The sequence below is a fragment of the Vigna unguiculata genome, chromosome 10, assembly GCF_004118075.2.
Source record: "Vigna unguiculata cultivar IT97K-499-35 chromosome 10, ASM411807v1, whole genome shotgun sequence".
NCBI classification, from domain to species: domain Eukaryota; kingdom Viridiplantae; phylum Streptophyta; class Magnoliopsida; order Fabales; family Fabaceae; genus Vigna; species Vigna unguiculata.
Genome location: NC_040288.1, coordinates 35,975,404 through 35,986,887, shown reverse-complemented (window position 1 = coordinate 35,986,887; position 11,484 = coordinate 35,975,404). Strand labels below are relative to the sequence as shown.

Sequence of the window (11,484 nt, the reverse complement as noted above, 5' to 3'; positions counted from 1 at the left end):
ATTTTCTTCCTTTTCCTTCTTCACCCGTTACAAACACATCCTTTCCCATTTTCTTTTTTTTCACAGTCATATAAGTAACATTTTTCAGAGTTAAAAAAGCATAATTATAATTGGACCCACCACTTTTAACCTTCACTTTGGCTTGATTAAAAAATGATCAGCAATTGTGTGGACAGAAACAACACACGAAGCTAAACAATTTTTCTACTTAAATACTAAGCAATATCTACACATGGCAAAAAATAGTGCAACCTACACATAAAAATAACATACTAAATAAATATTTTTTAATGAATGTCTGTATATAATACAAAACATACACATTATGGTAAACTCTTTAGTCAACTTTATCTCTATTTATTGTTTCATATGATTCATTATTTCTAACACACATTCATCACTCTTAAAAACTCTTTTTCTTTTCTTACTGAAGCAAACACAATGTGGAAGTTGCTGCACCCAACCACTTCTACACTCACCAGTAGAACCCTCCTCAACCAACCCTTCCGCCCCACATCAGCCTCCGCCGCCAACCCCCTTGCCGTCGCCGTAATCGCCGCCGTCTGCGCCCTTATCCTCCTCCTTATCTTAACTGCCCTCTCTGCCCTTTACTACTGTCTCCGCAGACGCAAGACCTTCTTCGCTGACCCCACCGTCAACCTCTTTCACTGCGATGATGCCGCCGCCGCCGCCTGTCGGAAAGCGGGGAACACCATGGAGTCGCCGGAGCTACAGCCCCTGCTGGCGCGAAAAGCCTCGAAGGCGGCGGTGGACGACGAAGAACAACAACTCTGCTCGCCGAGAGGGTTTTACTATTTAAAATTTTTATTATAAATTTAAAGAAAATTTATAGCTGACGTTTTCTTTTTAAATAATTTTTATTTTCATAACTTTATACTAATTTAATTTTTTATTTAAAAAATTTATACCATTTTAATTCTTTATTTAAAAATTTTATGAATTTAATTTTTTTTATAAAATTTTATTTAATTTATTTAATATTTTAAATGTATTTATAAATTTAAATATTTTAAATTTATTTAACATTTTTAAATATTTTATAATAATATTTAGATTCACAAAAATATGAAAAATAAAATAAAAAATTTAAATATTATCATAAAATATATTTAAAAAATACATTTAAAATGTGAATAAATTTAATAAAATTTAAAATTTAATTAAAAAAATTAAAATGATGTATTTATAAAAATAAAGAATTAAATTAATTAAAAATTAAAAAAATTCCATATTTTAAATATTATATTAAGATTATGTTAAGAAATGTAAATAAAATTTTGAAACAAAATACGATGGTAGTAAAATATATTAAAGTTTTCAAAGTTGGTATTTTGTCTTTCAGTAAGAAAATTATTTTTTGTTATTTATTTATGAAAGTAAGGACTATAAAATAAATATGTCATGAATAATGATGCATTAAATCCTAAAATTTATATGAAAAAATTCAATATGCAAACATATCCTTGTATTCTGAACTATCTCATAAAATATTTGGGTAAGAAACTTGACTAAAAATCTTTTCTGAAGAAAATTAATGCTATTTTAAGTAGAAACATATTTCCCAAACCATAGATTTTTTGAAAAATTGAAACTTTTCCTTCTGTAAATCACCCTGTAGTGTTTCTATTAAGATCCATAAAACTTGGTCAAGTATCTGTTTTGTTGCATGTGACTTTGGAAACAGATTGCTGATTACTGCATGTTTTATTAGTTTCATTTCCTCAGTTAAGGACATGAAAGTGCTATTACCATCTTTGAACTTCTTGGCTCTGTAAATGAAAATACCTGATCAGAAAAACAACACATACTATTTTCTTTCCTTAATATGTTCAAATAATCACATAGCTAAAGGATTGTTGATAACATGTTGAAGGGGCATCATGTTTCTTCCATAATTTTTATAATTTTCCTTGTGTATAACAGGAAGATTACAGAATCTGAACTTGTATGTGAACCAGAAGAATCAAATTCTGAAGATGATGAAGCTGGAGTATCTGACAATGAGGCTGAAACAGAGATTTTAATACATTTTCTAATTTCACTCAGAGAAGAAAAGAAGAAACAGGCAGCCAAGTTGGAAAAAGTGCTGAATTTCTTGAATGAAGATATTAAGGAGGTAGAAAGAAGCTACTCACTTGGGACAGATTCAGTGTTTCCTTTGGCACCAATGAAAAACCCTAAATTGAGAGGAAACGATGTACACTCTCAAGATTCTTCCAATTCAGACATTGGAAAAATGATTCGAAGGCCATTTGTGGATGAAGAAAGATTAATGAGTAATATAAATGAGCTAGAGAGTTCATACTTTGCCGCAAGATCCAGAGTTCTACCAAAAGAGGCTTCATCTGTTTCAAGCAATGATAAAAATGTGATGGAAAGTGAATGGAGGCATGTAGAGAATGTTGATAATAAGGAGCCAAGAAGAATTCAGAGTTCTGTTGCTTGTCTAGAATCATTCTGTGAAGGTTTATGCAAGTTTGCTCGTTACAGCAAGTTTGAAGAGTGTGGCAGATTAGAAAATAGTGATGGAAATATAATCTGTGGTTTAAGTTTTGACCGTGATGAAGATTACATTGCAACAGGAGGAATTTCAACGAAAATCAAGATTTTTGAACTGAGTAGTGCTATTTCAAGTGATTCTGATGACATCCAGTACCCAGTAGTAGTTGAGATGTCAAATCAATCAAAGATTAGTAGTGTGTGCTGGAACACTTGCATACAAAATCATCTGGCATCTGCTGACTATGATGGTGAGATAAAGGTGTGTAATTCTTGAAACAATAATGCTATAGTTGATGAGAGAAAATCAATGTTAGTCATGTCCTTTTTTTCATTCATACTCATTCTATCATTGTTTTTACTGTTTTCACTACTTGACATTTGACATTACTGATATAACATGAATGGATGAACTCAGATGTGGGATGCAGGCACTGGTCAGCTTTTATCTCAATACATAGAGCACGAAAAGAGAGCTTGGTCTGTTGACATTTCTCTGTCAGACCCAAAAATGTTTGCTAGTGGAAGTGATGACGGTTCTGTCAAAGTTTGGAATATTAACGAGGTATGCTTTTTTATATGCATATTTTTCATCTTGTTTTGCCCTTTGCCTGTAACATAAAACAAGATTAATGTGAAAAGAAACAAGAATATGTCATAGAAAGAAAGAATGAATGTCTGTGCTTCACATTGTGTGATAATGGTCTAAACTTTTTTTGGTTGTAGAGAAATTCTGTGGAAACTATCACTATGGTTGCCAATATATGCTGTGTTCAGTTCTCTCCTCCATCAAAAAATCTTTTATTTTTTGGATCAGCTGATCACAAGGTTTATGGTTATGATCTTCGTCACACTAGAATCCCTTGGTGCTCACTAGCTGGTCATGGGAAAGCTGTGAGCTATGTAAAATTTATAGATGCTGAAACAGTTGTCACAGCTTCCACTGACAACTCTTTGAAGCTTTGGGACCTGAAGAAAACCAGTTCTTCTGCTTTGTCTTCTGATGCTTGTGCCTTAACCTTTAAAGGACATAGAAATAAAAAGGTTGATTTCTTGCCACATTTTACCATACTTTTTGTCTTCTTTGATGTTTTGTAATTTGTTCGTTGTTCAAATTCTTCTCCAGAATTTCGTGGGATTATCTGTTTCTGATGGATACATTGCATGTGGTTCAGAATCTAATGAGGTATAATTTTGATTAATGAGTATCATACAATTCATTCTTACAATTAAGACAGTTGAAAAGGTGAGGTGATTCAGATCTACACCATGCTAATGATAATATGGGACTTTGCTTTTTCTTAATAAATTTTTCCAGTGAGATTACCAAGATACAAATTCTAATTCATTTTAAACATGTATCCCTTTCAGGTATACTGTTATCACAAATCACTTCTAGTGCCAATTGCTACTCATAAATTTGAGCCAATTGATCCCATTTCTGATGATCCACGTAATGGAGGGTTCGTTTCTAGTGTTTGCTGGAGAAAGAAGTCTGACATGCTTGTGGCCGCCAACTCAGTTGGAATTGTTAAACTATTGCAGATGGTCTGACAGACTCTGGTTGACACTGAAGCCTTAAAAGGATTCATTTCACTTGAGATGAACTCTCAGACTAGTTTTTGGTTCAGGTTTCAATGAATTATGAGGAATAATTTGCTTCTGAGCAAAAGTGTGTGTTTATTTTTCATGCTTTGATCATTTTCTGGAGCTAGTTTTCTACAAAATGATATGAGGATAACCTTTTTAAAATCTGATACAAAAAAGGCTGAACCAAAATTGTATATAGCATGTACAAAGGAATTTGAACTGAAGCAGTGGTGAAGCTGGAGCATGCAAGTCTCTCTCAAATATCAGTATCACACATGACTAGAGGTTTCTTCTGATTCATCATTACATCTGTATATAGCACCCTCCATAGTACAAAGCAGAAGTTTTTCCTTCAGAAACTTCGCATCAATGGCATATTCACAAATCAACAATCTAGGGGCACCAGACAGACCTGAAAGTTTGATTGAACTTGAATCTTATACAAAAATGTTGTTTTACAGCATAACTTCTTGCTCCTACACATCCAAGCTCCTGAGACTGCAGTCTGTTAAGCAAGTGAGGGATATATTACTAAAGCAGATCTGGATGATGCAGCGCAGAGATACATTCTTGTTACTTTAACTTCCAAATCACTTTTAGTTTATCAGAAAACTACAGGATGTGATCTATGCTGTGCATTACTATTTTGCTTGCAAAAACTAAGTGTAGTTGTAATAATGGTTCTGGTTCAAATATTAAATTTACACCGTCTATGAAAATTGTGCAAAAGTTAAGGCAGAACTACTGAAACCTTCTATACATCATGTTTTAGTTTTCTGTTATATGTTCAAAAGATGCTTCCAGTGCCAGTTTGGTAGATTTGAATCTCCAGGTTCTATTTCCACCCAGTTACTAAGGATAAAGAAAAGGTGGAAAAAAAGTTTTCATGCATTAATGAGACATTTTGCTGTGGCATGAATACAAGGAGTGCTGTTCCTATCCTTTTTCACAAACTACTCAGGTCAAAAATACATTAATTTAATCTACTTAAGTTAATTATGTGAATCCATCCTTGCAAATGAGAAGAGTCTCGAGTTTATAAGTATCTGCTTGGTGTCTGAAGTCAGAATAAAATGTGAATCCATTCTGTGATCTAAGAAAGCTCAGAGTCTGAGACATGACCAGAAGATACTCTTCTTATTGCCCTTGAACTTGATATATGGTTCTCTGATGGAATTCTCATACTTGCACGAGGGGACATTTGTGGAGGTCTTGCTGTTCTCCCTTTCGTTGTACCTGCATTCAAAAACACATCAAGTTCAGAAACAATTAGCAATGATATAAAAGTGAAGCTCCTCTTCCTTAACACCCTCCTCTTTTTCCTGTTGAAGACAGGTTTATGTTTGACAAATGTTTTCACTAAATAGGAAGTAGGATTCACATCATTTGATTTTCTTCCTACCTTTTGGTTCTAAAAACTGTTTTCTAAAATATTTTCCAAAAGTATTTAAAAAAAAAGATCATATCTTATTCAACCTTCCTCCCAATTTCACACTTTTGCTGTGTGTCTTGCATACTCTCTACCACTTGTGTGATCAAACTTGTTTAGTTGCAGGTTCAAAATGAAAAGCCAAACTCACCCTTAATGTGATGAACTGGTATTTCAACCTCTTGATAAATTTTATTCAAAAGTGTGCTTTGGCTTTTGTGTGTGTAATATAAAAAAACAAGATTTCTAAATCGTTCTGACATGAAAATTTTCTCAAACAATGTACACATGTTGTTAGAAATAGTAATCTATTATGGCTAGAATACTTCTGTAATTTCCTTGGTTTCTTCCAAGCAAGCAGGCATTTTTGTATCCTTAGCTTGCAGGAGTTTGCAACTTAAGATTTTGATTAATGAAAAAGAAATTCACAAACATGCCATAACAGGATAAAACATTGTTGATGATAGCAGGAAGTTTCATTAGCTCTTTAAAATCATCAACTGCTGCATTTTATAATTGCATGAATAACAACAACGAGAAGGTTCAGAAGGCAACCTGGTTGTTTGGTGAGCTTCAAATCAAGAGATTTCCTGGTCAAAATAATTTTTCTGTTCATAATATCATTTCCAAGCAAAGACTTCCTTTCAGCTGTGGATGGAAACGGTTCATCCCCTGAAGTAACAAGTTCATCACCACAAGCTGAAGCATCACTTCCAGACTCATAGTTATCCTTACAGCATGCAGTTATTTTTTCTCGTTCAACAACTTGATAGGAAAACATTTGAAATGGGATTATTGATACTGGTGCAGGTTCAGAACTTCCCCAAGAAGGAAACTTCTTCAGAAGCAGTGACTCTACATCACAATAATCTAGTGATGGCACTGGTGGTTCTGGCTGAGTACTGTAACCAGGATTCATAATAAGAAATCTTTTTATATGGCGAAGAACTCTACATATGGTAGAAAAGCTTGGACGTTGATGTGGATCAATATGCCAACATCTCTTTGTCAAGTTTATGACATATTTGGGTGAATTAAGTGGGAAAAGTGGCCTCTCTCCTGCCCTTATGTTTCTGCTCATTTTCTCCCCTTGGAGATGACTATCTTCAAAAGGGACTTTGCCAGTTAGAAGCTCAAAGCAAACCATTCCAAAACTGTATACATCAGATTTCTCTGTGTACTTGGAGTTTGGTGTGCCTCCTGAGTTTTCCTGCTCAAGTACTTCAGGAGAGTACCAGATGAATGGGGGAGTTCCATTCTGATTTGTGTTCCCTTTCTGATTCAAATCCTTCACAGAAGTTAGTCCAAATCCAGTTACCTTGGTGTGCAAGTAACCCTCTGGGGATGCACTTCTAGGCTTAACAAGAATGCTTGAAGGGTTTAGTTCTCCATGATACACTTTCTTTGAATGCAAATACTCCATTCCTCTGGAAATCTGAAGCATGATATCAATTGCTACGTGAAGCAAGAACGGTATTCGCCTTCTTGGACCGTGAATCTCTTTGATGTGGGTGGAAAGTGTTTTGCTCATGAGTTCCATCAGCAAAAAACACTCTTTCTTCTCCTCATCAGTAAAACCACCATGGCAGTCCATTATATTTGGATGGGAAAGAGATAAAAGGTCTATGATCTCAGGTTGCAAAGCTTCAATGTCCCCAGTAAAATGTCTTATCACAAAGCTTTCACCTAACCACGAAATCTCCTTGTACTGGCTCGCATTCCCCATTCTTCTCCTCACCTGAAAGTCCTTAGATCCAACCAATATTGAGCTCGGAAGGAGCCTCCCTGCTACTGATTCTGCTATTTCCAAATTTCTCAGAAGCAAATCTATCAATTTTTTCTCATACTTTGTCACACCTTCCACTTTCTTTTCTAGGATTTTGTTGTAAAGGAACCATCTATCTTCCTTCCAAACACTATCATAACGGTTGCACAAGTCCTGAGTGATGAGGTACTGCTTCCCAAATTTCCATTGGAAAAGCTTCATGTCTCTATACTCTTTCTTGTATTTGTTAGAGTTTATGTACTTCTTCCTTTGCATCTCCTCTTGATCCAACCCTGATGTTTCTCCTGCAGACTCTATAGCTTCAATTACTACCGGCATGCAACAAAGCAGATTGTGTATGTGAAACTCAACACAATCTGTGTTGTGGCACAAGGTAATGGCTTTCGCCCACCAATCCTTTGTTTCCATGCATTGCCTAATGTATGTTTCACCTTCTCTGAAAATTTTATGGATCTCCCTCAGGGGTTGCTCTAAAATCTTCCACTTCACATTCTTCTCTTCAAATTGCAGGTTCTGTGTAATCTCATCTGCAATACACTCATATGCAGAGTTGAACACATCAAACAGCAGAGAACATTGCCTCTGATTTATTTGAATGTTCTCCCGGAATACCATCACAGATTTCAAAGCCCCCAGTGCCTCCCCAATTTGCCTAAATTGTTCCATAATTTGACCTAGAATAAACCCTGAAAAGAAAGAGGAGAGATGAATTAGAAATATGAATTCAATTCATTCACATTGAAAAACCTATGTATTCATCAATGAGTTTTTAGATTCTAACCAGATAAGAATGGTGGTGAGCAATACAAAATGAAAGCAAAGAAGGAGATTGAGATCACAAGCTCCTTCTTCTGTAATGCTTATGCAGATTGAAGCACCATCAAAACTGTACATAAACTAAAGCAGAATTCCTTCCTTCCAAGATTTTATTAAATAAAAATAAAAAATAGGAACAAAAACTGAGTTCTGTGTTTTCTATGCAAGTGGTGATGCAACCAACTCTCCTAGAACCAAAACCTAAAAGTGAAAAATGAAAAAAATTGGTAAAATGTTTAACTTTGTAATATTAACCATGAGTTATGGTACAAGATTAGAATGTTGATGAGCTTGATTGTGATGGATTATGTGGGGTGACAGTGTTCCCGCGAGTTTAAAGGATCTGTCTGGTTTCTTTAAAATGACCAATTCTTTGTTTCTACCTACTCTCGAGTTAACACATGTCTCTTGATAATATGAACTGTTGTAAACTGAGGGTGATGGAAGTAAATTTATAGGAAAAAATAAATAAGATAAAAAACAATGAGTGTAAAAGATAAACAGGTATGAAAAAAAAAAAATTGGTCTTTTTTCATTGGCGTGGTAGATTAAATATTAGAGTTAAAAGAAATTGTATAAATATATTTTTTAAAGTTAAATATGTTTTTTATTTTTAAACTAATATAAAAATTGTATTTTTGTTCATAAAACTAAATTATAAAATATTTCGTCCAACTTTTTATGTAACTTATGTAAAACATTCTCACTTTATGCAAGTGATTTAAAAACTCTTTCCTAACGTGTGCAATATTTCTTATGTGACAAACTGAACTCTACCGGGAACTGTGATATACATTACACCATTTTATAGATAAGCAAACACTTACAATGGCTTAAATATCATCGTCTAAAACAGGAATATACTGAATTTTATTTGTCTTTAACCTAAAGTGTATAGTAAAAATGATGCCCTTTATGTTTTATAGAAAATGTATAATAGTTGTAGGCAATAATTGTTAATACGTGGATAGTTTAAACCATAATTAAAATTGTGTATATTTTAGACAACGGTATTTAAAAGTGTGGATAATTTAGATCACATATTTAAAATTACAGGTAATTAACTTTAAGTATTTTAGTTTACCATCACGTAGTCCAAAAATAATTAAATTTTGGCTAAAGCTTCCTGTGTCCCATCATATTTCACCTCTCACCCCATCAAAAGCTTCTGAAAAATGTTTTCCGTAAAAGAAATGAGTGATTGATTTTCAGAAAAAAAAAATCTAAAATTACTGAAATAGTTACCTTAATTTACTGTATGGTGCATCAATTGTTATGACGAAGGTCATATAGGCCAAATCACAATTGAATCGTGATACTTGAATTATTATGCTCTTACATAAAAAAAAAGTTATATTTTGATTATCAAATATATCTTTTAGTCTAGTAGTGAGTGTTTTGGTTTTGGACCTAAGGTTACAAATTCAATTTTCATTGATAAACGTTTTCAGAAAGCAAATTATTAAAGATTATATAAACACAATTTTTTTATAATAGTTTTAAATTTTTTAATTATATTGTTCATTATTTTGAGGAAGCTTATATATAAATTCACATTTACATTTTTTAACATGGTCCTATTTAGCTTAGTGCTTGGTGTCCTAAACATTGAATAAACAAAATTCAATATTGGTTGATTGCTAGTTATTCAAAGTGGTAGAGATTATTTGTCCATATTAGGAATGAATAGTTTACAATGTTATGCTATGCTATTGAAGCATAAAATTGTGATTATGCAATATTTGAATCTTGCATAGCATACAGAAGAAAGATTCCCTAGCGAGGCAACAATTCGGACAAAGCCACGCAACATAACTAAAATTTTGGGAAGATGTTTCAACAATCCATGAAAATCCTTCAATGGTATTTTGGAATATTCTTGCAAAATTCAGAAAGTAATAATAAAGAGGGAATTGCCCTCACTTTAAGATGTCTTTTCTAAAGGCTGCATGCATTTATCATAGTGTCTTTGTCTATTCTTTTTCATATAGAAAGAGGGCAAGCTCGTGAAAAATCAAAACTTTAGGGAATCACAATTAGGTTAAGGGAAAAATTTCTTTACCATGTGTGAGTTTGAGATTCTTCTTTAATAATAATGAGCAAGGCGACTAATATACAAAACATAAGTACTATATAGACATTTATTGTTTTTAGATTTTTGGTTCAAAATAGTATTTTAGTTTTTATCCATAAGAATTTTTCAAGTATACCTATGTTATATATATTAAAGAGCTTGGATGTCAAGACTTTTAAGAGATTTTGGTATACAAACCATGATCTTTAATAAATATCATAGATTTTTTTTAAGTATGTAATTTTAATATACAACTTTTAAAAAAATAACCTTAAAATAAATAGTATTTATCTATTTTAAAATGAATGCTATTGCTTTTAAATTTCAAAATAACCAAAATATTTTTATGTAAATTAAAATTAAAATTTTCTTATTCAAAGAAAAATTAAACACTAAAGTGGATAGATATATATATATATATATATATATATATATATATATATATATATATATATATATATATATATATATATATATATATATATAACACGTCCATCCAAGAGCTATTCCATTTTAACTACTAATCTATATTCTAACTTTTAAATATATATATATATATATATATATATATATATATATATATATATAATTGTGATAAAAATTTGAAGTATTATCTAGTTAACTCAACTATAATATTTCCAATGCAATGAAATGGGATTTTAATTTATTTTTCATGGATCTCATTTTAAAGCTTTCTATTTTTTTTTTTTTCAATCTAAGAATCTTATACCATAACACTTATTGGTGGTTTATGTATATGTTAATTAACCTAAATATATTTCATTTTAATTTTTATTATTGCTTATTGTAGACCATTATTTGTTATTTAATGTTGTGAATGTTTTTGCCAAACAAAAAAGTAGTTTTTAATATAAAAAAATATTTCTATAACTCATCGCTATGAATTTTAAATTTATTACCATGCAATTAATACAGGATTTACGTCTTCAACTTGAAATTTTATATGTACTCCTATCATAGATTCTTTTATATTCAGTCAAAAAAATTTATAGGGTCAATAGTTCTTCCACCTACCTATGATTTTTCAATAACTTGTACTCATCTTCTCCTTAATTAGCTGAACATTACACATTTGGTAGAACACTTTATTTTATGGGACTTGTTTGACTTTGAAATCTGTTTTCATGTTTCAAAGGAATAACTGGCACAAGTGGTGCTTAGATAACATGGTTTTTAGTGGAACCAGCTCAGGTTATAGACAACGGATCAAGACCAATGTTTTGGGTTCAATTTTTTCTAACTCCTTGC

At 32.2% G+C, this 11,484-nt stretch overlaps 2 protein-coding genes across 3 annotated transcripts; one reads left to right on the top strand and one right to left on the bottom strand.

Annotated features, from left to right (window-relative positions):
• The first annotated feature begins 370 nt into the window (after positions 1-370).
• LOC114166619 (protein SUPPRESSOR OF PHYA-105 1-like) lies at positions 371-4,851 on the top strand. The gene is made up of 6 exons (XM_028051370.1): positions 371-806; positions 1,945-2,782; positions 2,939-3,085; positions 3,247-3,564; positions 3,647-3,706; positions 3,892-4,851. The coding sequence occupies exons 1-6, from the start codon at positions 442-444 to the stop codon at positions 4,072-4,074; spliced, it is 1,911 nt and encodes a 636-aa protein (XP_027907171.1). The 5' UTR covers positions 371-441; the 3' UTR covers positions 4,075-4,851.
• Positions 4,852-5,064: 213 nt separating this feature from the next.
• LOC114166618 (probable serine/threonine-protein kinase gdt4) lies at positions 5,065-8,288 on the bottom strand. 2 transcript variants are annotated; one of them, XM_028051369.1, is made up of 3 exons: positions 8,107-8,288; positions 6,095-8,011; positions 5,065-5,346 (listed from the first exon to the last, which is right to left on the bottom strand). In XM_028051369.1, exons 2-3 carry the CDS (start codon positions 7,989-7,991, stop codon positions 5,204-5,206), a joined length of 2,040 nt encoding a protein of 679 aa, XP_027907170.1. In that variant the 5' UTR covers positions 7,992-8,011; positions 8,107-8,288; the 3' UTR covers positions 5,065-5,203. The 2 variants fall into 2 exon arrangements, with proteins under 2 accessions (XP_027907170.1, XP_027907169.1); XM_028051368.1 differs by having other exon boundaries at positions 6,095-8,288.
• Positions 8,289-11,484: the final 3,196 nt, after the last annotated feature.